At 31.6% G+C, this 27,488-nt stretch overlaps 1 protein-coding gene across 1 annotated transcript in view; it reads right to left on the reverse strand.

Moving 5' to 3' along the window:
• LOC139510201 (uncharacterized) overlaps positions 1 to 27,488 on the reverse strand; it is a 119,209-nt gene that overhangs the window by 79,081 nt on the left and 12,640 nt on the right. The window contains exons 6-24 of the mRNA XM_071296661.1: positions 26,533 to 26,705; positions 25,362 to 25,484; positions 24,214 to 24,258; positions 22,991 to 23,111; positions 22,098 to 22,180; positions 21,249 to 21,317; positions 19,351 to 19,473; positions 18,241 to 18,327; positions 17,185 to 17,345; positions 16,030 to 16,162; positions 14,550 to 14,783; positions 14,055 to 14,252; positions 10,166 to 10,303; positions 9,374 to 9,584; positions 8,704 to 8,904; positions 5,548 to 5,762; positions 3,574 to 3,863; positions 2,417 to 2,597; positions 1,995 to 2,110 (exon numbers count right to left, since the gene is read on the reverse strand). Coding sequence (XP_071152762.1) covers positions 1,995 to 2,110; positions 2,417 to 2,597; positions 3,574 to 3,863; positions 5,548 to 5,762; positions 8,704 to 8,904; positions 9,374 to 9,584; positions 10,166 to 10,303; positions 14,055 to 14,252; positions 14,550 to 14,783; positions 16,030 to 16,162; positions 17,185 to 17,345; positions 18,241 to 18,327; positions 19,351 to 19,473; positions 21,249 to 21,317; positions 22,098 to 22,180; positions 22,991 to 23,111; positions 24,214 to 24,258; positions 25,362 to 25,484; positions 26,533 to 26,705 — 2,902 coding nt within the window. The remainder of the gene's footprint in view (positions 1 to 1,994; positions 2,111 to 2,416; positions 2,598 to 3,573; positions 3,864 to 5,547; positions 5,763 to 8,703; positions 8,905 to 9,373; positions 9,585 to 10,165; positions 10,304 to 14,054; positions 14,253 to 14,549; positions 14,784 to 16,029; positions 16,163 to 17,184; positions 17,346 to 18,240; positions 18,328 to 19,350; positions 19,474 to 21,248; positions 21,318 to 22,097; positions 22,181 to 22,990; positions 23,112 to 24,213; positions 24,259 to 25,361; positions 25,485 to 26,532; positions 26,706 to 27,488) is intronic.

The following is a 27,488-nucleotide window of genomic DNA, read 5'->3' on the forward strand; positions in this document are numbered from 1 at the left end:
CTAGCTATTCTAACTCCCTAACTGAGTAATAATACTTCAATAAGTAGTTTGTATGCATTTAACATCATGGAAAAAATGTTTTGAAAACAATTAATTTCCATGGTATATTGACCCCCCTGCAATATATTGAACCCCCTTCTATAGACCTTAAATTTCAAAAATTCTAGCTATTCTAACTCCTTAACTTAGTAATAATACTTCAATAAGTGGTTTGTATGCATTAAACATCCTGGAAAAAATGCTTTGAAAAAAATAATTCCCATGGTATTTAGACCCCCCTGCGGTATATTGAACACCCTACTATACCTTAAATTTTAAAAAAAACTAGCTATTCAAACTCCTTAACATAGTTATAATACTCCAATGAGTAGTTTGTATGTATTTAACAAACTGGCAAAGATATTTTGAAAATTTTACTTAGCCATGGTATTTTGACCCCCCTGCGGTATATTGAACCCCCCTACCATAGACCTTGACTTTCAAAAATTCAAGCTAATCTAACGCCTTAACATAGTAATAATACTCCAAATTGTAATTTGTATGTATTCAACATGCTGGAAAAGATATTTTGAAAATTTTACTTAGCCATGGTAATTTGACCCCCCTGCGGTAAATTGAACCCCCTACTATAGACCTTGAATTTCAAAAATCCAAGCTATTCTAACTCCTTAACGTAGTTATAATACTCCAATAAGTAGTTTATATGTATTTAGCATACTGGAAAAGATATTTTGCAAAATTTTAAATAGCCATGGTATTTTGACCCCCCTGCGGTATATTGAACCCCCTACTCATAACCTCTAATTAAAAAAAAAATAATAGCCAATAAATTGTAAATAAGTTTATCTGCAATACTATTTCTCAATAACAGGGGGGTTCAATATACCGCAGGGGGGTTCAAAATACCATATGTGAAAAATGACCCTGGGGTCAAAATACCATGCGGTATAATGACCCCGGGGTCATTTTACCGCATGGTATTTTGACCCCGGGTTCAATTTTTAGGGGGTTCAAAATACCATATGACACCGGGGCATAAAAATACATTTTGTACTTGTAAGTAATGAACATTTCCAAATAATGAACGATCAATTTTAATCTTATGATATATTGTGAAATGAGCCTCTGGTGATGGTTACAGTGTTGCACAGTGTAATAAAAATGAAGGAATTTATCTGAACAAAATTTACAGCTGATGTAAAGAATAAGTTACAAGGGAAAATATGCTAGTGGAGTAAAACAATATAATAACTCAATTTATAAGTTTCTTAAAAAACGTGGTCAGAACTTTAATTGAATCTGTTAAAATTATCATTCTTATATGACGAGCTTTTTTCGCTTTATGAATAAACCCATGCTCTAAATCCAATAAAATTTGTTTGCACATGCGTATATTGACTACTGCAGAATAATGAATTTTATCAAATTGTCATGCATTTATTATATTTCATTAATTTAAAACACTTCCAAATTCTTAAATGATGCACGTTTTATTACTAATTCATTTATTATGACTGTAATGTGTTGCATTTGGAAATAGACATATTTTACCTTGATACGACAACCGTTCATGTTGGCTGTTCAAAACCCCCCCTCTGGAAAATCCCATTGCCAGTCATTTGCTGGTTTACAAACAAAAAAGGGAGGTTTATGGAAGAGCCTACACCAAAACACTACATTTATAACAATCGGACATAGAAATTACCCTTAATGTCCTAATCAGAATCGAAAAAATTGATGCAAGCTACTACTTTATTGTAGTTTTAACATTGATAGGCATTATATCCATGTTATTTTAGCCCTCACTATCGCTCGGGCAAAAATAATCACGTTAAATTTTAATTATTTAAAAAGCTCAGCAAGCCTCGCTCTTTAAATATTAAAATTTAACTGTCTCGAGTGGAGAAATATCATAATACACTTGTTGCAGTTGTGGAAACTATATGTCTAACTTCAACAACAAAATGTTGCAGGCTTGACAAAAAATGTCTTACCAGAGAATTCCAGTTTCATGACTGATCATTGCTTTTGTGCACACTGCAGTGTGATAGACTACTTTTGATTCCTGTGATATATTTTCTGAAGTGGACTTCTCTCTTTGCAATGTCCTCTGAAAAAGGAAATATTATATGTTTGACAAACAGTTATATAAATGAATAACTCATAAATGTAATTCTGGCAAACAAAATGATGACATAATTTGTTAGTAAAAATCAATTCTCATGAAAATTTAGTTTTAGTATAAATAAATTGTGCTTGTTCTGAAATTTTTTTTAATCTCGAGTTGTCAGACTATCTATCAAATTAAGTTGCCAATGAATAATGTGCAATTAAGGATCAATTAATCATAAATTTTACGAACATCGAAAAACAGGGTTTCACATTATTTCTTTTTTAAAGATCAAAATAAACTTACAAAGGGGTCAGTAATTCTAATTTTCATACTATCTCCTGGGTAGAACTTGTACTTGTAACCTTCCATATTAGAGCTTAGACGTGCAATATTTTGAGCAATTTCACTTTCTTTCAAGTTTTCATCCATTATGATGGCTGTAGCTTTGCCTGGGTATACACTTATCATTTCTCCAGTGTCAATTCTAAAGTAAAACAAAATTATAAATTGCACATATGAACTTCTATAAATGACATTCTTCTTCAGCTTTTGATACAAAGCCCTGTTCTAATTCCTATAAAATATGAGCTGCATGTGATTGATGTCACAATTGAAATTGCAACCTCAGATAATTTTAATTGTGACAATGACAGAGATCAAAATGGACATTTTTGTTGGTGTTGCTTGCTAGGAAATTTAACAAAAACATTTTAAAGTGAGTTCAAAATAAAATAAAATAAAATAAAATTTAAATTTAAATGTTTCTGCTCTCTTTTCATTGTTAACCTCTTGATTTTCTATATTGGTTTTGATACATCAAATCAAAAAAACATTTTGAGCGTGGATTATAGGTCCACTTCAAAGTATTAAAGTTCAAAATATTAGAATCGAAATAATTCTATCATGCCATGCTCTATGCTCATTTTAATAAGGGTAGGCATTATATTTGCAAACATTTAAAACCTCCGTATTAAGATACTGACAAATATAATTCCTACCTATGTTCAAATGAGCATAGAGCATGGCATGAAAGAATTATTTCTTAATCATTTCTAGGTTTAATGACACAACTGACTGGTGTTCTTATAGTGATTTCATAATGGAAATTATGGTGTTTTTATTAGCAAAATGACTCATTTCAGCAACATTTTGACTAAAAAAAATCAAGGGTTGCAGTGAACTGGACTGTGTAAAACTTCTTTTGATCTGTTATAGTTTTCAAGCTAATATAAAGCAAAAACTTGGAAATTTTCAAAAACTGGTATTTAAGTGGCACTTAGTCCAAATGGTTGATAAATAAGGTGAGACAAAACCAGTATATGTTTGAAATGTTTTTGAAAAAAAAAAATTGGGATTTTAGTGGTAGCTTGGTAAAAATTGTAACTGTATGTCCCTGAGGGGTGCCAATAATGCAATAAAGCGGACAGCATTTGAAGCTTACATCCTTAAGATAGACTTACTCCTTCAGAACAATTCCTAAAATTCCATCAGCAATATGCTGCACTTCAAACTCATTATTTGCAATAGGATCTAATTCCGATTGTATAAAATCAACAGTTTTCTCGTGAGATTGTACTTCTATTTCTTCATTCAATATTTCTGCATTCATTGCTAATTCTTCAAATGGATTTTCTACTAGTTCAATTTTCTGGTCATCTTCAGGCTCCAAATCATTTTTCTCTGCTTGTTTATTTTCATATTGGCCTATGTTTGGACATGCTGCTAAAGGCCTCAAATAACTTCTTATGTCCTATAAAAGAAATATTTGATAGGTGAATTTTCTATCAATTTTCTTTCTGTTGAAGCAGAACTGACCAACTCTACAAAATTGAATAGAAACGATAACAAATTAACAGATATAACAGTCATAGGGCATGTAAAAAATGATAACAAATCTATGGCTTGCATGAATAATTTAGATTTTTACATAGGAAGGAATACAGCAATTTCTAAAAGCTGAAGCAAAGATTAGCGTGCAATGAGTGTGGCTGTTACATTTTATCATCATCCCTGTAAGAAAAAGCAAAAAAATATACAACTTGCATGAATATTTTCTCAATAACCTCAGAAAAAAATCCTTATAATTCTCAACCCAAGAATTTCTTTTTGTTTCCCTACAACTTACCATCAAATCCAATGAGTGAGTCCCCATTTGACTAGTGAAATCCATAAATGTTTGAATAATGCAATAGAATAGAAAATTAAGGTGGTACCAAACACTTTCACTAAAATTAATTTGGCTCGTTTAATTTTCATAAAATTTGCCAAAGTATTTACTTTGACCCTTTAACAAAAATATTAAAATATAAAAAAATTTAGAAACAACCGTTTTGTCAGAAAAATTACACTGGTTATATAGCAATTTGACAAACACCAATTTTGATCATTGAGAAGCTTAATAATCCTTTTACAACACAATGTAATTAAAACGTTTAGCTGACTTTACAGAGTTATCTCCCTGTAGTGTTAGGTACCACCTTAAACAACACCTATTTATAGTGGTTTTCAACATAATTGTCAAACTTTGCAATTTACCCCTCCTATCTACTTTTAGCCATTTCAGCCATCTTGGTTGGCAGGAAGGTTTTTTTTTTTAACAAGTGGTCAAGTTTGGTTAAATTTGTCCCAGTAGTTTCAGAGAGGATTTTCATAAAGAGACAATGACATATGGGGGCTGCTTCATTTGTTCTAGGTCGGGCTATGCCTGGTTTGCCCTATCACGTGACCGGGTTATATATGGCTGCAAATAAAACGAGTGGAACCGCTGATATAAAGAAGGCGACATAAGTTCAAATTTATACTCTCTAAGCTAGGGAATATAAAAAATGAACCTGTTAACAATATAAATATATATTTTTAAAATGCAATCTTTTTTTCTTAGGCCTTATTCATCATAAAAACGTTTCTCTGACATAAATTTTATAAACTTGAAAATAAAATATAGCATGGCAATTTATTATCGTCAAAGTTGACCAATGCAGTATCATATAATATAGTTTGATTGAAAAAAATTAAAACTTCATCTTTCAAATTCCGACAATTTATCTAAAATTACACTTCCCGCCATACTTTTATAACCGGCTGATTGCATGCCAGTGAGTGAAGACCGGCAAGGGCGGTGTATGCCTATTTGCGCCGGCAGCTGATTTTACAGCAAATGAAGCGACTGTATCTATACTGGAAGCATCGACAGGGCTAACCCCGGTTAAGCCGCTGTGGCAAATGAAGTACTACCATGGAGATGGAGGATGAACAACAGACGCCAAGTGAAAAGCTCACTCGACCTTTTAGGCCAGGTGAGCTTACAAAGACTATATGATGTGTAACTATCCTTATATGATGTGCAAAGATATTTTTTAGATGTGACAAAATACTTATATGATGAACAATATGTTAAAGTTTCCATTAAGATAAAAAAATAAACTATGATTTACCCAGAGTCTTTCTACACATTGGACACATATTCCACAACTTGCACATCCAGATAGGTCTGCCTTGCATAAACATTCCCGTAAATAATCTCCAATCATTCCATTATATTGACACTTCCTGCCTTTGTCAGTACATTTATTACATAGTGTACAAACTGTCTGTCGTGGCCTAATAAAGTTAGGTCCCCAGGAATGGCTGCAACCAACTGACACATTTACTAAAAGATATAAAAAAACTGACACATTCATTGTTAAATAGAAAAAAACTGACAAATTCATTGCTAAATAGAAAAAAACTGACACATTCTATATCAAATAGAAACAAGAGTGCACACGGTGAAATGTCTTCCTTCTTTACTAATCATTGATATTATGTTGATAGTCCTAAGTATAAAGCTAAGCTTTATTACAACTATCACACAAACAGAACATTAACCAAGATAACTAAACAAAGAAAAATGAACCTTGAAAATGAGGTCAAGGTCAGATGAACCATGCCAGGCAGACATGTACAGCTAACAATGCTTCTCTACAACAAATATAGTTGACCTATGGCATATAGAATTAGATAAAAAGACCAAAACTTAAAAACTTAACTTTGACCACTGAACCATGAAAATGAGGTCAAGGTCAAATGACATCTGCCCGCTAGACATGTACACCTTACAATCATTCCATACAACAAATATAGTAGACCTATTGCATAAAGTATGAGAAAAACAGACCAAAACACAAAAATTTAACTATAACCACTGAACCATGAAAATGAGGTCAAGGTCACATGACACCTGCCAGTTGGACATGTACACCTTACAGTCCTTCCATACACCAAATATACTAGCCCTATTGCTTATAGTATCTGAGATATGGACTTGACCACCAAAACTTAACCTTGTTCACTGATCCATGAAATTAGGTCGAGGTCAAGTGAAAACTGTCTGACAGACATGAAGACCTTGCAAGGTACGCACATATCAAATATAGTTATCCTTTTACTTATAATAAGAGAGAATTCAACATTACAAAAAATCTGAACTTTTTTTTCAAGTGGTCACTGAACCATGAAAATGAGGTCAAGGACATTGGACATGTGACTGACGGAAACTTCGTAACATGAGGCATCTATATACAAAGTATGAAGTATCCAGGTCTTCCACCTTCTAAAATATAAAGCTTTTAAGAAGTTAGCTAATGCCGCCGCCGCCGGATCACTATCCCTATGTCGAGCTTTCTGCAACAAAAGTTGCAGGCTCGACAAAAAACTGACACATTAAATGTCATATAGAAAAAAGTCTGACACATTCACTATAAAAAAGAAAAAAATAAGACACATTCACTATAAAAAAGAAAAAAATAAGACACATTCACTATAAAAAAGAAAAAAATAAGACACATTCACTATAAAAAAGAAAAAAACTAACACATTCATTGTTAAATAGAAAAAAAACTGACACATTCACTGTCAAATAGACAAAACTGCTAACACTAACACATTTCTATGCTTAGTAAATGAAGAAAAAAAAATAGTTCATAAACCAAATTTAAAAATATTTTTTAAGTTCATAACCAACAGGGGAACTAACTAGATATGATAAAAACTTCATGGTTTACTACCTTCACTCAAATTTATCAGGCAGGACTAATGCACAGTTAAATTTAACAGGGAACTAAAGATTTAAAAAAAAGCACTATTTTTTAGGGGAAGGAGAATGGGCAAGGGGGTAAATTTTACACGTAACAGAAGTCAATGAACCTGAGGACTTACAATAAAGTATTGGAATACCATTTCTACATGCCTGCCAACTGTCACTATTTGCGGGGGATTTCCCCCATGGAGGCTTCCAAATGAAAATTTTGAAAGAGCAATTTTGTCCATAATTTTAAACAAAACATTAATTTTACAATGGCAATGGGCTTGTTAAAGTATGAAGAAGCAAAAAAACAACATTAAAATGTAACTGAAGGTCCCCTTGAAGGTTTTATAGGGCTATAAGAGCCATTTTGCATGTAAAACCCAATGGGTATTTTGAAAAGTTGGCAGGTATGTTTCTAACATATATTTTTGAGGATACTATGGGTACCCTGTATGATATGGCAGCAGTCCTTTTGCGCCAATTACTGTTTTTCAGGGGTATTATTTGCGCCAAATTTTGTTTTCCAAATGTATCAATTGCGCCAATATTCGGAGCTCATTTGCGTCAATTTACCGGTACACATATCTATCATATATATTAATGATTATAATATATTTAGTCTTATTTTTGGCTTTAAAAGTATCATATGTTCGGAGATATTTCATCATGTAGATGAGCATTTGGAGAGAAATGACTTAAAATGCATTAGAAAGTCCATGTACAGAGAGAGAAGAAAACTAATTGCTTTGTTGAATATTTAATACAAGATATGCCAAACGAGAAGAAAATAGAAGCTTTTGCTGATTATGTTTAAGTCACGCATGTTGATGACACAGTGCTTTGTTTCCACCATACCATGCGTACTGGCTGAAACTATCTACCGCAAGACGTACCAGTAATGGAGCAGAAGCATTCCACAAGAATTACAATGAACTGTTTTATGCATTTCATCCTTAAATGTTTGTGTTTTTGGATAATAAAGTGAAGTAACAAGCTACTACATACATTAGATTAGGAAGTACCCATGCAGCAGCAGTAAGAAGAAGAATGATAGGTTTCAGAAAAGGGAACATTCGCCGTGTAATCTGCCGGTTCCAATTCCAAATAAATGAGGAGGGAAGTAATTTTTTCTTCTAATTGGCGCAATCGTATGTTTTATTTTTGGCGCAAATGATACCATGTAATTTTAAAACAGGTGGCGCAAACGTAGCATTGGAGAAAAAAAGATGTGGCGCAATAGGACGCATTTTTGGCGCAAACAGATTTCTCCCTATGATATTTTGATAACCATAGGTGACCTCAGGTGTCTATCCAAACACAGTCATAGTTTGAATGACGTGAGAAATCAGTGTATAGTAAAATAGTATTTCTGGTAATGGAAATTATATGGATCAAACATATTGTGGACATTAAAGTTATTCTTGAATATATATTGATTAAGCTCAGTAAAATAATGAGACCAACACTTGATTATCTTTATTTTCTACCGTTGGCTATCAGGGCATGTAAAATTACATGTACTCACCAAACTCTTGTGGAATACATGTATCACTCCACAGAGTATACACTACCAGTGACTGTTTCAAGACCTTGTCTATAATATCTGTATACAGACAGAAAATGTTCCAAGTATACTCTTTAGTATAAAATTCTGTATCAGCATTTACTGGTTCTGATTTAACTTCAGGAAAATAACATCTGGATTCAACTGATATCTGCAGCTTTCCTGGAAATAAATAAAATTATTGTTTATTTTTGTATTTTTCCTTTTATCTTTTTATAATTTTTCACAAAGAAGATGTGGTATGATTGCAAATGAGACAACTTTCCCTCCATAAGAGACCAAAATGACACAGAAATTAACAACTATAGGTCACTATACAGCCTTCAACAATTAGCAAAGCCCATACTGCATAGTCAGCTATAAAAGGCCCCAAAATGACAATGAAAAACAATTCAAACAAGAAAAATTACGGCCTTATTTATATAAAAAAATATGATATGTTCTCTAACATGACTTAAAAGTTAACGTAACTGGGTTTTTTTTTATTAGAATACTGGTAACTAGAAAAATTAAGGTTCATTAAACAGTTGCAGTGGCATCAAATAGGATCTAACAACAAAACAAATAAAAAATAAATAATTTCTGGTTAAGTCCAAATCACAAGTTCATTATTGTAGATGTTTTGTTTTACCATCTTTGTCCGATTCTTTAAGAACTGCTGTCTGCACACATCCAATTTGAAAAACGGCCCCATCTGCAGATAAAAGTATTGTTCTACCATACTCTGTACAAGACGAAAGTATCCCTGCCAACAATGTGTGAGAAGCCGAATGGAGAACACTGTACACTTTCTTCATGGTAATAATATTTTTGTCTTTTTCTTCTTTTCTCCAAAAATCATTCTGAAATTTATTCAAACATCTTATTTTTCTTTTCAAATCTATATGACACCACATATTTTATCTTTATTTATTTATGTTGCCAATTGTTTATTGATTGTTGCTGTATATTGACACTTTCAGCTCTTGGCTTTATCATGACAGCCCTTTATTTATTGGCAATATAGGAAAGCTGTTAATTATGTGTATTGGCATATAATATATACTGAATTTTTATCCCTTTATTTATTAGTAGAGGAAGCAGAGAAATCTAACGAGAACTGATCTTCAACTGACCTTCGTCAAATTGCAAGCCTATTCCATTAAGACTATGGTCAAACACACCTCGTCAAAAGCAATGCCAACTATTGAGGTCAAGTTAAAATAACATGTTTCCCTATCATTTTTTTCATAATTTAGTTATTGACAACTTTAAATAAAAACACTATCTGCACAAATGACTCATTACTTTTCCTGGAATCTTTTTTTTGAAGATGAGAAAATCAGACAATTGTTTAGAGAGCAACAATGAAAAACCACTGTAAGAAGCTGCTCTCACCAAAATATAGTTCATGATAGCCATTATGTGTAATGATTATACGTACCAAGGGTAAATCTGGTGCACTCAGTGCAGCAGTGACAGTGTACAAATATTGTGGATCTGTAGGCTGTAGTCTCCATGCTGGTATTTGTATCAAACCAAGATATTCCTTTAAAACTTCCATAATCAAATCTGTTGGACTCTGAAAACACAATAATTAAATAAATCCATGGTGACATATGGAGTCTCTTAATATAAGATTGGGTCTTTTAGACAAACAGGGTATCATACAACAGATGCAGTGTCTTAACATAGATGTGGTCTCTAAGACAGATGGGTTCATTAGGACAAATGAGCTCTTTTAAGATAGAAATTCTCTTAAGACAGATGGGTCTTTTGAACAAATGGGGTCTTTAAGACAAATGGAGACATCAACAAGTAGATCATAAAGTAACAGGCTATTATTTGAACTTGGAATTATTTTTAATTATGGAATTTGCATAATTTCTTGTGTTTAAAATTTTTAATAAATTCCATGTTTATTTGGTATTATAATTTCCATACAATATATTTTGGTTAGATAGTGTTGTGCACGGCACAGTGCATTCTATTGAAAATATACTATTTTCTTTGTAATAGAAAGTGTTGTGCAGCACAGAACATTTCAGTACAGAAAAACATGGAATTTATTGAAAATTTCAATAACAAGAAATCAAGCAAATTCCATAATTAAAAATAATTCCAAGTTCAAATAATAGCCTGTTAAGTGTTTTATTTAAGCAAAGTAAGGCAACAATTGATCTATTTTCTGTTCTTACAGATGACAACAGTAACTTAATTGATTTTAGGATACATAATTTCTAATTCACAGGTTTTCAATTTTCAGATTTTTCAATATGAAAATCAGATGTGGTATGATTGACAACCATCCTTCAGACCAAAATAGGAGATGAAAACAACTATAGAGCAATGTACAGCCTTCATAATTAGCAAAACCTATATTGTACAGTTAGCTATATAGGTCCCAGCATGACAGAATGTGATTATTTATCCCTATGGCCATTTTAGTTGTTGAGCACCAACAAAAAATCCCAATATCTCTTTAACATCTTGTTAACTTTTCCCATCTATGGCTTGATACTGAGCAACTCCTTCAAAACTATATGCAGGCCAAAAAATATGATTCTGCTTCCTCCTAAAATGCACTCTTATGCAAGGAGAGATGATTTCACATTTGCATTTGATAGTAACAGGAATCTATACTATTAAACGAGAAGACCTCATTTTGTGTGTCGCTTCTCTTCCTTCCACAATAAATCAATCATCATGCCTCTGTGTCCTATAGGTAACATGCATAGTCGCATTTGTCATCCATTCTTGTAATTATTCAGATTGAGTTATTTTGGGAGAAAAAACGACAAAAAAGGAGTCCGGATATGATTCCGTCATCAGACTGAATTTTAGTCATAGATAAGACTTCCGGTTTAAAACATGCACAAATAATACCAATCGTATGATAGATAACAAAAAAGAAAAATAAATAAGCCTATCAGAGCATTCTCAATATCATGGTGTTTAGATCGCAAGAACCACAACTATTTTTTTTTTTTTTTTTTTTTTTTTTTTTTATAACTTTTGATTTTTTTATTTCCAACAATTACAACATATACATGATATACATACAATATAATACATATAAGATAAATACAATGTCATTTTTATAAATAAATCTTAATTGGAAATATTTTACATTTTCTATAGAAAAGATAAAGAAATAAAAAAATAAAAAAATAAAATTAAATAAAATAAAGAAATAAAGAAATAAAGAAGGAAAAATAAAAAAAAAAAACAAAACTCAAAAGGATTATCCAGTTACATCCCTATCTTTATTTTTAATATCACATAATTACATGTATGTTGAAAAAAAAAATTTTTATATTTACGAGACATATTTCTTTCGTAACAGCCATCAACACTGATCAAGTACATAACATGGCAATAATATTTTCTTTAATAAAGATTATAATTAAGTAGTCCTAAGTAATTGTAACAACAACAAAAAAGACATTAGTCAGTATACAATAATAGTTTTTCAAAAACATTCCATACATTGTCAAATTCAGTTATCGTTTTATTTTTTACAGCTATCATACTCTCTAATTTATACATATCTTTCAGTTTTATTATAACTGCTTGCAATGAGAGATTCTTTTTAAAGCATCTAGAATTATACATATATTGTTTAATATAAAGAAAAATCATGTTATATGGGTTGTTGGGAAATATCTTGGATAAGTCTCCAAAAAGAAAGTTTAATTTATTCATTGGGAGACTTATTCCACCGGAAAGGAACCAGTTATCAACATCCTGTAGAAAATCTTGTACAGTATTGCAATTCCAAAATAGGTGTTCTATAGACTCATTATCTGATTTACAAAATGTACACAAAGGATCATCAGTCAATTTTATTTTTACTAAATACTGATTTGTGGCAATAATGCAATGATTAATCCTATATTGCAGCCACTGTAATTTACTATTTTTAGTAACAGCAAAAGGCAGTCTGAAAATCTTTTTCCAGTTCAGGTTCTGTTCACCTAAAATTTTAACCCACTTAAGCTGTCCAGTAGGAATAACATTATTTCTTGTCAGCACAGAATACACAACTATTATACCTCCTTATAGAGGACAATTATTTTTCGCGTTTATCTACATGTAAACTACGATTATACTACTTTAATATATAGAGACTCTCTGTATTCTGTCTACTGTTTTCTTTGAAATGTTAACGTTTACTATCTAAGAGGTCATGCCAGTTGCATATATATTAAAATAAGTAAAACATGTGACACAAGTACAACCAATCGTATGATAGATAACAAAAATGAAAAATAAATAAGCCAAAAATGAAAGTACTGAGGTAGAGATTAGAGGGAGGCAGGAACTTTTGAGGCGTCGGGATCGGGTGTTTTTAAGCTCGGGATTTAGGGATTAATCCTTACGGAATCCGGGAATATATTTTTCGATTTCGGGATTTTGGGATATGAATTTCTTTAATTCTGCATCTCGGGATTTCATGATTTTAAGCCCGGGATTTTGGGATCAGGACCCCTCCGACCACCCCTCAAATAAGTCTAAGTCGGTCTTACTCATTTATACATGATTCTTATCCTACCATTGGTATGTTAATAAGGCTTTTGATACCTTTTATGAAATTCTCCATATATAATATCTTTTACAAAAAATCATTCTACAACAGTTCACAAGCTATATATGCCCGCGATTTCGCGGTGTGTGTTCTAGTAAAAAGTTTGAAATCAAGATCCACCATCAACTCAATATCCTTATAACAAGAATGTGTCCATATTACATGGATGCCCCACTAGCACTATCATTTTTTATGTTCAGTGGGCCATGAAATAAGGGTCGAACTCTAGTTTTCCATTAAAATTAGAAAGATCATATCATAGTGAACATGTGTACTAAGTTTCTAGTTGACTTGACTTCAACTATATCAAAAACTACCTTGCCCAAAAGCTTACATCTGAAGCAGGACAGACAGACACACAGACCAGAAAATATAATGCCCCTAGGTTGGGCATAAAAATTCTGATAAACAATAAAATAACAGGTGTACAATAGTAATATGTCATTGAGATTATGTGAAAATTTCCAAGATGATTTTTAGAACTATTAATTCAACATGCCTACCTTGTTTAGTAAATATTGAAAGGTCCATTATTTTCCTACGAGAAAGTCATAAGTTCATAGTTGTAAAAAATGCTGTGTAATCTGTTCCTGATGGAACAACTATTCCATACCCTTTATTCTGTAGGGAACAAATATTATAACATTTGTTCAAGTAGAAATAATATAGAATATTTCTTCATCTTGGAACTTTGATAATGAAAGATCTTCTTTTCCATATGACAATAGATATGCTAAACACATACCTTTTCTTTATTTCCCCCTAAAAAATGACTTTCAGCTGTATTTGATGTCCACACTTTTGTTGAATCACCAACAGACGTAGATAATTGTTTGCATGACTGCATATTTGATTTTTCTGTCAGCTTTAACATCATGGCTTCCAAATACTCAATATCTGCAAACACAGTCTTTGAACCTATGGCAATAAAACCAATTTTGCCCTATAAGATAAAAAAAATTGTAAACGATTCATCTTTTTTAATAAATATTTTTACAGAAAATATTATGATAATAAATGTCTGTACAATTAAACAGGAAGTAAAAAAAGTTATGGAAGACATTGATGATATCCAATTTACAGAAATACTTGAGTTCTGGTACTCCAGAACTTGATCACTGATCGATGTCTCAATCACGACATCCCATATAACATCTGATGCATATACACAAATCAATAATATTTACTATTCTTATCTTGTATAAAATTGAAAGTAACACCCAAAGTTTGTTTACTATACCTGTTCGTGTAATGTTTTTGCAAGCTCAAAAATTTCTAGACCAGGAATTTTCAGGTTTCTTTCATCAGAACTAAAAGCACCAGAGCCAAATTCCACAATTTTGTCTGCTTTAATAATATCTAGAACGATATTTAAAATCCTTTTGTTTTTCTGTGGTATAGAATACTTGATTTCTTGATGATATTTGTTGTTTTCCATTATGTCTATCATTTTGTCTACCAGGATTTTAGCTCCCTGCAAGTTAAAAAAATGCACTTCATATAAAAAAAACATGTTATAGGTAATGTCAGATAAAAACATGACTAAACAGGTCTGAATCACCTAATGTCAACTAGTAAACGGCTTGATAAGGAGAGAAGGGAAGTCGCAGATAAAAATAAACAGGCGGTCTGAGAAAAAATAAGACAGCTGACTGTGAATGCGGAAGGAGTTTAAAGCAAGAGAAACTCTTAGCTACTGTCACTGATGATAGCCCGTCCAAATACCAGACAGTAAACAGGAAGTTGTTAAGTTACACATCTGAAAATACATGGTTTAGCAGACTTATAAAGACCCTGAAACTAAATTTCAGAACTCCTTGTAATGTTGTTCCAGAGAAAAATGTGACGAAAATTTTCAACTTGGATGGTATGTTTAAAATGATGCAAGTGTTTGGAAAATAGAAATTTGATGAGTGATGAATCTGAAAACACATCACACAATATAGCTGACTTCTGTAAACCCTGAAACCAAATTTCAGAAATCCTTGTAATGTAGTTCCTGATAAAAAATGCGACATAAATATTCATGGGACGGATGATAGAACTGATGGACAGACAGAAGTAAAACAGTATACCCCCACATTTTTTAAAGCAGGGGTATAATTATGTGAATGCTTCTTATGTCCTCTAGTAATGAAAGTTGCTATTTGAAAAATTTGAAGTTGATAGCAGATCTTAAATTGTTTCTGTTAAATTTATTCACCACTTTTATAGACTAGGGCTATCAAGATATATTTTATATAAACTTGTCTATTGTTGAATACTTTGCTGCTCTCTAGATGTCCTTTATGGTTATTTCCGTAGTTAAGTTGCTGTCTCATTGAAATATATCTACATCTGGATGCATTCATATGTACAGATTTTGTAGTAACTTCTATGCTTTGAGATGTGAAATAAAAATACTCTTAGTTTAAAATATGCAAACTTGGACAAGTTCAGATCAAATATTGAATAAAATATCTAAGCTTTACTTAATCAAATACAATACAATATACTCAACTAGATAAAGAAAATAAAAAGGTTATAAAACTACAGGCTTCAAGGTACCTTAATTCTCACCTCCTGCTGAAATATCAATTGTTGTGATTCAATGCTTATTAACCATAGCCTAAACAGAAATCAAATATAAAGAATTTTTAAACATAAAAAGTAAAGAGAAAACATTGGGGATGTAAATAATTAAATTACAAATTGTTTTCTTATTAGCAGATTAGTTTTACCTGAATGGTTGTTATGTCTGTAGACATATAATGAATAGTGTCAATATGTCTGCAGAATTCTTCAATTTTCTCCTTCATTTCATTAAGTGAAGAATATACTCTCTGACCATGAAGATCTAAGTACTGGAGGTTTCTATAAAAAAAGATAATTGCATTTTATAAAAGATAATGTAACATAGAAAAAAGGTTTTTTCAATAGATGGAATTACCTCTATATGGTCATTTTACAATCTTCCACACTACTTGTGAAGTTTAATTTGAAATATTCAAATTGGTAAGTGTGTTCTTTAAAGAAATTTTAAAGTTGCTTTTAAGTATTCTGAGTTAGCCTGATGTAAAAATCGTTGATTACTAGTATGTTTGACACCCAAGATGGCAAGTGAAGCCTTATAATTATGCATGTTCTTTGATTTACAGGTAAAATTTAACATCAGGTATTGTCAGTTACACCTGATATGTTCAGTACTCTCTGGTTTTTACCTATTTAATAATAAACATGGTAATAAGAAATGATCAAAAATGGCGACTGAAAGTTTTCATTCATGAAATATTTTAATCACAGGATTTTTTTTCTCTTTATGGGAGGACTGGAGGAGACCCCAGAAAACGAGATGGTTTCAAGGGTTGAGAAGATCTAGAGAAGATTTGATATTTTTTTGTAAAGTGTTAAGGCCATTGTAAGGACAATTTCTGCATGCCATATCCATCTGAATGTATGTCTTATTAAAAGACCATAACTGAAATAGCTAACAGATACAAAATCTGCAATATATAACATGGCCTACAAGCAGATGATATTAAAAACTAGAGGCTCTTGATCTCAAGAGCCTGTATCGCTCACCTGATTCTACTTGGGTTTTTAGAATCATATAAAAAAAGATAAAGTCTGGCTAAAAAGTAACGACACTTGGCCAGCACCTCATTAGGAAAGGAACATTTACCGGTATGCTATGTTTGGTTTCATTCAACTCAGTGGTTCTCTAAAATATGAAATTTGTATGTATTTTTCTAAAGGGTCCTATGTTAAACTAAGCCACGCCTGCGGGCCAGGTGAGCTAAAAAGGTATTAAAATTATAAAGTGCTATATTTCCAAATTCAACAAGGAGTTGATTCTTGGTCGACTGAAAGTCTAGGTAATATGAATCACAACTTACTGCTCATGTTGAACAATACAATCATTGATCTGTTTCAAAGTTCTGCTAAAATCGTCTGCCTTTATTTTAACTCGGTCTAGGCCTTCTGGTTTGTTCCCTGTTTCCAGAATGATAAACTCACATCCTTTGTATACAGACTGAGGTTCTGTCATACTGGTTTCCTAAAAAGATTGTTGAATTTGAAAAAAATCTTAGAATACAAAGAAATTTACAGAAAGAAAAACTAAATATCAACAACAGAATTGAAATAATAACTTACCAGCAAGGCACAGTGATTGAAGTTAATTAAACCCTGGTTTGTGAGAAAAAAGGGCAGTCAGTGTCTTAACTAAACCACATACCAAACATTAATGACATAATTAAGTTACTCTGAAACAGACATTACATAAAATCTAACCCACCTATATATTAATATAATTAATTCAGTCAAGGTCACGACATACAAACAAATTCTCACCCCAACCAATCAAAATATTATCGTTAACCCATCATGTAAATAGTTACCTAGAAATCTGACCACCACTGAATAGGAAAATTTAAGTCATTCAGTGTCATATGAAAATGTTGAAGGTATGTAAACTCCTCTAAACTATCTACCTATTTTGACCTACATGTATTATCAGGGATGGTGACAAGTTACTCAGCATGCTGAGTACAAGACTATACTCAAGTTATCAGAGCACTCATGTATTTGATACAACAAAGAACTGTCATTCCTACTTATTATGTATAAATATTAAGAATCTGACCTTAAAAAACATAGTTTGACCATTAGAACATGAAATAAGATAAAGGTCATACAACATATATCTTAGATTGATAAATAGTCCCCACTTAATCAATTAATCTACTAGACCTTCACATTCAACTAATCTTGAATTTACCTCATCCAAAAAACTTTACCCGACCTTTTATTTTTAAAATGAATTAATCATGAATGTGCAACAAATTTGCACTTATTTCTGAAGTATATAATAGTATGCATTATTTTTATAACATTTTCTAAGACAAGGGTAAATATAACAAATTCCATAGTATTTCATTTGTTTATCTTACCTGTGAATCAGAGGACATTTTTCCATCCTTTCTGTCCCTCCCCCATACTTCAAATATCAAGGAGGACTCCTCAAAATATTTTATAACCTGAAAAAAATAGGATTCAGTAAAATACTTCTTTATAATATATGTAGTGTATAATATGACAGAATAATGGTTTAACACCAGTTAATTTGTTTTTGAGTGAAGAAGGGAAATGTTATCTAGTTCCAATAGAGTAGAGTGGGGCGCACATATTCACCAGGGACACAATTTCGCTGTTTTATGATTTTGACGTGTAAATCTTCAAAGGATGGCTTAAATGGACAAAATATGCCGGTAAATTATATTTTTATAACAAATATGATTATTTTTTTCGGCCAATTTTCTGAATGAAAATAAACTTATCATAGGTACCAGGACTAAATTTTGTATATACGCCAGACGCACGTTTCGTCTACAACATGTACAAAAGACTCATCAGTGACGCTCGAATCCAAAAAAGTTAAAAAGGCCAAATAAAGTACGAAGTTGAAAAACACGATTTCAAAGAAGTATTTCATAGTAATTCTATGACTGATTGCCCTAAATTTCAGTTCTTTACACCTTTGAAATGTCTGCTATTCATCTTTAATGAAATTATTTGATAACTATTGTTTAAAGCTGCAGTTATTTGGTTTTAAATAGATGTGTAAAAGCGGCGACTTTGTGTCACCCTTGACAAAACATCAGGAAAGTTCAAACACCCTTTAATCTAATTTTTCAGATGATTATTTTCAAACAAACACGTTTTTAAGCTAAGAATATTTTGCATTTGAAGTTATCTTCATATATAAATATCAGTATAATTCAAAAACAAAAAGACCTGAACATAAACAGTAGAAAACATGGTAAGATATGGTGAAAATGAGCACCCCACTCTACAAACAATGTTTTGATACTGCATTGATAAAATAATGGGGCATAAAAAACATCATGCCCCTCTACTGTTGTAGGTGGGGCATAACAAGGTGTTTAAGAACACAAAAACAAACTTCTAGCAGAATAACCCCATTTTCATTGATTCTTACTTAATGAAAGAAGTGATCCCAACTAAAGAAAAACCTATTTATTTTCAAAATAGTCTTTTACCTTTTGTCTGACTGACCGTATAACAAAGTCTCTCTCATAGTTGTAGTAAGGACTACTACCAACTATCTCAGATGTACTTATATAATGGTTAATTACATGGAAAAATTTAAACCTGCAATAGCTCTGAAATAAAGATATAAAACTATAAAATATAATGTCATTTTCTTTGTCATTTTCTTTATCATGATTCTGTATTTGTTTGTATATTATGGATTCATTTATTTTCGTTGGTATCAATTTTAGTGGATTGGGGAAAACTTGCATTTTCTTGGATATTTGATTTCGTGGTTTTACCAATCTCTGCACACAAAGCCTATAGAAAATTTGTAATTCAGTGAAAATTTAAATTCGTGGTTCACCTGTACCCTCGAAAGCCACGAAAATTGGTATCCTTATAAATAACAAGTGAAACTGCGAGCTACTGCTCACTGATGATACCCCCGCCGCAAGTGGATATATTAATAGTGTAAAAATATGCAAGTGTTCGGTAAACAGGAAGTTGTCGAGTGATGAATCTGAAAACGCATCACACGGTATAGCTGACTTATAAAAATTCTGAAACCAAATTTCAGAAATCCTTGTATTGTAGTTCCTGAGAAAAATGTGACGAAAATTTTTAACTTGGTTATCATGTGTAAAATCATACAAGTGTTCGGTAAACAGGAAGTAGTCGAGTGATGAATCTGAAAACGCATCACACGGTATAGCTGACTTATATAAATCCTGAAACCAAATTTCAGAAATCCTTGTATTGTAGTTCCTGAGAAAAATGTGACGAAAATTTTCAACTTGGCTATCATGTGTAGAATCAGACAAGTGTTCGGTAAACAGGAAGTTGTCAAGTGATGAATCTGAAAACGCATCACACGGTATGGCTGACATATATAAATGTTGATACCAAATTACAGAAAGGGTGGATGTGTAGTTCCTGAGAAAAATGTGACGAAATGTAAAACAGTATACCCCCCCTTTTTTAAAGCGGGGGTATAATAATGAATCCACAATATCAATAAATACATTTCCAATAGTCCATTTGCCAATTATCGATTTGATTCTGTTATTACACACATTTTAAACAAACTACTTCCCTTTGTCAATCGTAGACTGGTTCCATACCGGACAAAATTGGCTATAGCCAATGCAAAGTATGATGAATTGAAAGTGATGTATGGGTGGTTTAACTAATTTTTCATAAAAAATAATGTCTGATGTCAAAAGTATTTAGATTAACAACAAATTAATGTAATTTAAAGATTTAAAAACCTTAAAGATTACCCACATTAGCACAGGTAAATTTGCTCATTCTGCTAGCTCTCCATTATAAATGAAAATGAATGTTCCTCATAAGGGAGACAACTGAAAGATGGATCTCTAATTACAGGGTCAATTACGGGAATTGGCAAATAGCCTATTGCATATGATTTATAAAAGACAATTGTATGATTTCATTGTTGAATACCTTCTATTGTCTGTTAAAATAGAGACCAACAACTAGAATTCTGTTATTTACTGGTAATAGATGTCAACATATCAAAGAATTATTGTTTCCATTCTGATTTCTGAACGATTGCTAATATAAGCTCTTTTAGATAAGTCCTTTTTGCTTATATTTTTCTTATAAGAATTGTGTATTGAAAGTAGATTATTGTAAAGTCCATATAAGATTTATCTACAACCTGTCTGGACTAAGGTGATTTTAGCAGTTGACAATACTTTGAAGAAAATATATTGACCTCAAGATGTTTTCATGTTTTTTTTGCTTTGCTATCTCACTGATGTAGTTTGTTTTTTAATTTTTAAAACAAATTAAAATCATTTCACTCTTTCTAATTTGTATATTTGTCAAATTTTGTGATTTTAAAATCAATCGGAGCCATATAATGAAAATGTATCCTTACACTCTGTAAATCTGGCGAGAGTCCTTTACCAAAGTTAATCTTCAGTTTAAATCTAAGTTCCTGTCCAATCTAAAAAAACAAAAAAACGTTTTGCAATTATATATAGTACACCAAAAATGTATCTTGTTAACAAAACGAAGTCCAGACCATTAATTTGGTGGTTGTCATTTGTTGATGTATATCATATAAGTTATTTTTTGTTTTTTGTCATGTACATAAATCAGGCCACTAGTTAGTTTTCCCCTTCTATATTCAATAAATTGCTGATTCTATGATGGTAAATTATAAATAATTAGAGTGTCATCAAACCAGTAAAAAGTAAGAAGAAAAACAACTCACAGAGAGAAACTTCAGACCATGGGTCATTTATAAATAACAAGAATGGGTCCCCAGTACACAGATGCCCCATCCACACTATCATTTTCTATGTTCAGTGACTGTGAAAATGAGGTAAAATCTCTAATTTGGCATTAAAATTAGAAAGATCATATCATAAGGAACATGTGTACTAATTTTCAAGTTGATTGGACTACAACTCCATCAAAAACTACCTCGACCAAAAACTTTAACCTGAAGCAGGACACCCGGACGGACGGATGGACAGACGAACAGATGGATGGATGGACAAATGAACGAATGGATGCACTGACCAGAAAACATAATCCCCATAAATGGGGCATAGAAATTACTCTTCTTCAGATATATTTAGCTAAATATAGTACATGCTGCTTCCATTTGGCTTACAACACAAATGTGTGGCTTTAAGTAACATCTGTCAAAGTCCTATTAGCTATGAGATAAAGACTTGACTGTATCATCAATGAAATTTGTTTATACATTTGTACATACCAATTTTACAGCTTGTTTTGACTTTTCTTCCTCCTTCAATGGTTGGTCTTGCTCTTCAAGCATTATACAACACTCTAACTGTCCTGTAATGATTAAATATTCTCAGTAATATCTAAACTTGAATGGAATATCTGAACTAAGTTTATATTCTGGTTTTAAAAATCTATAATATTGTTACATTTAAATTTGACTGAACTGTTACTTGAATTATCACTATTGGGAACAAACTTATTCAAATTTTACAAATTTAAGATATGCATATAGACTGGATTGCTACAGATTTGTCAATGGTTCTTATATTGAAATATGGTGAATATTACAAACAAGAGTGCACAAGCTGAAATGTGTCCTTTGCTTTAGTAATCATGACTGAAATTATGTTGAAACAAATATCACATAAACTTAACATCATCAAAGATCAATTGTAAATGAGGTCAAGGTTAGATGGACCCTTCCAGACACATGTCCACTTTACAATCATACTATGCACCATCAAAATTAAGCATCAAATGATCAATGAACCATAAAAATGAGGTCATGGTCAAATGAGCCCTATAAGACAGATGAATAAACCATGCAAGCATTACATACACCAAATATATCCAAGAAGTTTTCATCAATCCGCAAAATTTGATACCAGATAAAATAATGTATCAGGGTATTTCAGACACTGTGACGAGGGACGTAAAGGGGGGTATCTGCACGGAAGAACATGGAAATAAAATTGCCATTTCACAATGAACGAACAATTCAGCATTTCTTGCACATTGATCTTTTTACTGATTTTAAATAACACAGTGAAAAACAAACCCTTTTCACAGCTGCACGAGAAATAAAAATGCCAAAACATGTTGCACGAAAATAACCCTTTACCACCCTCTGTGACAAAATACCTTTTTCATTTCCATCACTGTCCACTATTGGCACCATTTGTTTCTTTATATCTCTCAAGTAAACTAATGGCATAAGTTTTAGATGTGCTGTTCCATAGTGGTATGGAGGGTTAGAGGTCTCCTAAAAATCAACAATTATAATTAATAAATGATATGTAAACATTATGTCCTGCAATAACTATTCCTGCATCCATCAACGCTTAAAATAGTAAAAAGAATAATAGGAAATGAAATCTGTCATTTTCATTATCACCTGTAAAAGGTTAGGAATTCCCTTTAACGTCAGGTGTCAAACAGTAATTTTCAGCTACTGCTAGCATCAATTTGGTCAAAATGGTATCATGATTGGTCCAGGATTTCAAATATTTATTTGTTACCGTTATTTTTGGAAAAAATTTAAGGTGATTGGTCAATAGCAATAAGTCAATTTTTTTCTTAATTGATTTTTAATTGCTATTCATCACACACAGGTACCCCCATTACCACCCTCCTGTACATCTAAAAGAAGAAAAAAATAAGAGGAATAAATCTAGAACAGAAAATTCTACATGTAATGACAGGGAATATGACTGTTTTGAAAGCCATGAGCTAAAGTCTTGAATAACAATTGTGAAACAATAAACAATTCAACTTGACCTCTATTTTAGGATCCATGACCTTGTATTCAGATTTCAAAAGATTGGTAAAATGGTACTTTAATTATCATCCAGAAACCACCCTTGTGACAGACGCATATATGAATGATCACTTGCATCCCTATAAACTCCCTTCTTAATGGTGGAGATATAAAAATAAAATGCAAAAAAAATTGTCATATTAATACTTACATAAACCCTAACTTAAATAAGTCAAAAGAAAAATGAAAACTTTCTCTGGGTGATAAAAATTATAACCCTGTTCACAGATGATCTTATAAAATTTGACTTGGTCTTGATTCTACTTTTTTGTTCTTAAGGTGGTACCCAACACTTTAGCTAAAATTAATTTGAGTCGTTTAATTTTCTTAAAATTTTGACAAAGTATTTACTTTGACCCTTTTACAAAAATATACCGTTTTATCAGAAAAATTACACTGGTTATATAGCAGTTTGACAAACACTTATTTTGATCATTGAGAAGCTTAATATTCCCGTAACAACACAACGTAATTAAAACCTTGAGCTGATTTTACAGAGTTATCTCCCTGTAGTGTTAGGTACCACCTTAAGTATTCTGTTATTTACCTCTAGTTGTTGTTGTGTTTTTCTGTAACTTCCAACAAATGGTGTCTGGAAAGAATACATAGAATAAATGCATCAGTTATCAGGCTATGTCTTGTTAAACTTCATAGTACATGAAAGCATAAAGATTTCTATAAAATATTTATAAAGTTACTTTTTTTTCAAAATGTTTATTTGATTTTGAAATTAATTTGCTGTGAATTTAAATAATGGGAACCAATTTCAACAAATTTCATGTTCATCAATGCAGACTTTATTTAATTGCCAAATACTGCCTATGAAAAATGGAATATGAAATAATAATTACATAAGATGTATGTTTCATTATAAATAATACATTATTCTGATTGGCTAACAGCACATCTTGTGTTATTCCTTAAGCAAACAATAAAATGTATCATTCATGATAACAAGAGGCAACACAATAAAGTGCACAGGTGAATTAAATAAAAAATTGATAAAATTCATGTTTTCATGATCCTAGCTAAAAAATGTAATTATAAGTATTGAATGCTTCTTTTTGTAACTTCATATGGTTGTAAAAGAGTTGACCGTTCCCACATTTTTAGAATCAAGCGCTTTCAAAAAATGTACTTTGGCCAACGTTTTTACACCCCAATGAAGTTACAAAGAGAAGCATTCAATTCTTAAAAAGAAAAAAATCTCTGAAGGCCTCTTTAATATGACCTACCTATTGTATTCATTGTTAATTTGGTCTTGACATGCAAGAAATATTTGCAACTGGATGCTAAGCAACAAATAATATATTAATCGAAGTAAACAAAATAGATAGAGATAAGGTCACAGAAAAGAAAGAAATTGTTCTTCAGAGCAAATTAAAACAAAACTTTTCCATGAATCAAGAGAAAAAGAAGTTTTGGTGTCTAACATCAAAATTTACAATCCAAGCGGCAATAATAAGACTCAAAATTATCCTTACATGTCATTAATGTAATTATCACTTACTTTTGGTGTTTTACATGTGTGTTGCAGTGACTGTAGAGCCTTGCCAGGTTTTAATCAAGTTTATATTTAATCAGAGCTACCAAGGATACTTTAACAGTGCTTATTCTGCTGAACATTTAAAACATTACAAAATCTAAAAAATAGTGTTGTACAAGTAAGCCATAACTGTATTAAAAAGTACTCACTTTAGAAAGAATTTTCAATACTGTGTCTGTAACATGCTTTTTGACATCCTGTATGTCAGCTGCTCCATTAAATGGTATAATTACCTGGGAGAGATTTCTGCTTACCACAACATCAAACAGTGGCTAAAAAATAAATATTGAATATTGTTTAAAAAAGTTCCAACACATTTTATTATCTGTCCTTTATAGCAAGGTTGCAATCAAAATAAAGTTTCCAGCACTAAAAAAGCTGCATTTCATTGATAAATGGAGAATGAGTCCATGGGACAGATAATGCCCCCCTTTTTCTGCACATGTTATAAAGGTACATAACTCAAGAATGGTAAAAGTGATGCCACCCAAATTGACTTGATCAGAGTTTTGTAATTATAAAAATCATTAAAAAAGGTAAACTTATCTCAGAGAGTGGAAACAAAAAATTCAGCCATTTTTCCATTTGTAAAGGGGCATAACTCTTAACGTTAGAAATTACCTTCTTTTAGTCACAGGAAACAACTTATCTCAATTTGAAAAGATTTCGTCAAAGGATTTTCAAGTTATTGAACAGACAATTCTCTAATTTTCACTTTTAGCTACTTAAAGGTCTACAACTAAGAACAATAAAAGCTAAAATAGTGAAAAACGTACTTGACCTTCATTTAGTTTTAGAAAACAACACATCTGAATTTGAAAATATTTCTTCCAAACATTTTCAAGTTAATTTATAGACACTGTTTGGCAGACGACACCAGATCGCCTGCCTACTGTACATTTGTACATCACCAAATTAATAACAGATATTTTCCATCAGAAATCGCATTATAAATTAGATTTAAAGAAGCTGTAGCTTATTGAGGCTGGTTAAAATTAAAAATACAACTGAATTAATGTGATGGCAATAGCTTTAATGGCCTGAGTAGGCAAGACTGAATGACACTAAAAGCCTACATGAACATTTCAAAGTAATTGCTTTACTGTTCATTAGTTGGATACGAATATACTTGGATTTCATTTGTACAGGTGAACAACAAATTTAAACATTCAACAAAACTCAAATTTTCTATAGGCTTGTTTGTATGCCTAAAATCAAAACGTCAAATATTCATATGAATATAGTTGTTTCCTTTATCCACAAAAAATTGGTACCAATGAAAATAAGAGGAATCCACAGTTCTTAATTAAAAATATTTACTTGTGTTAAAGACAGTTCTGTCAATGTAAAATTCCAATTCCCATCTGTTTTAAAATCTGTCATATGATGAAATGTTTGTCTTTTCACTGTTTTCTTCTCCATAATTAAATGAGCCAGACTATTTTCCATACTGTCATGTGGAACAATTACAGCATGACTGTCTTTCATATCCACTGAAAATTAAATAATGTATTTTTAAAGTTATTGTAACAAAATAGTCTATCTTTGTAGAAAAGACAACATTGATAGATATATGTACTAAAATAAAGTACTAATTTTCCTCAGTGATCAAGGAATCATCCTGACATCCAGTATTTTGTGATTTTTGTTTTGTGATTTTTGTTAAGTAAATTGTTAAGTAAACCCAATATCAAGACATTTAGTTACATTAAATTAAACTAGAGGCTCTTAAGAGCCTGTGTCGCTCACCTTGGTCTATATGCATATTAAACAAAGGACACAGATGGATTCATGACAAAATTGTGTCAGGTGATGTGTTTGTAGATCTCACTTTACTGAACATTCTTGCTACTTATAATTTTCTCTATTTATAATACACTTGGCCCTTTAGTTACAGAGGATAATATTTTGTAAAAATTGACTATAAAGGGCAATAACTCCTTAAGGGGTCAACTGACCATTTTGGTCATGTTGACTTATTTGTGGATCTTACTTTGCTGAACATTATTGCTGTGTACAGTTCATCTCTATCTATAATAATATTCAAGATAATAAACAAAAGCTGAAAATTTTTCTTAAAATTACCAATTCAGGGGCAGCAACCTAACAACGGGTTGCCTGAATGGTCTGAAAATTTAAGGACAGATAGATCTTGACCTAATGAACAATTTTGTTGTTGAAAGATTTGCTCGGAATGCTTTGGGTTTAGATATATGAGCCAAAAAATGCATTTTACCTGATGTACTATTATTAGCCATGTCGGCCATCTTGGTTTC

The sequence above is a fragment of the Mytilus edulis genome, chromosome 2 (assembly GCF_963676685.1).
Source record: "Mytilus edulis chromosome 2, xbMytEdul2.2, whole genome shotgun sequence".
NCBI classification, from domain to species: Eukaryota; Metazoa; Mollusca; class Bivalvia; order Mytilida; family Mytilidae; genus Mytilus; species Mytilus edulis.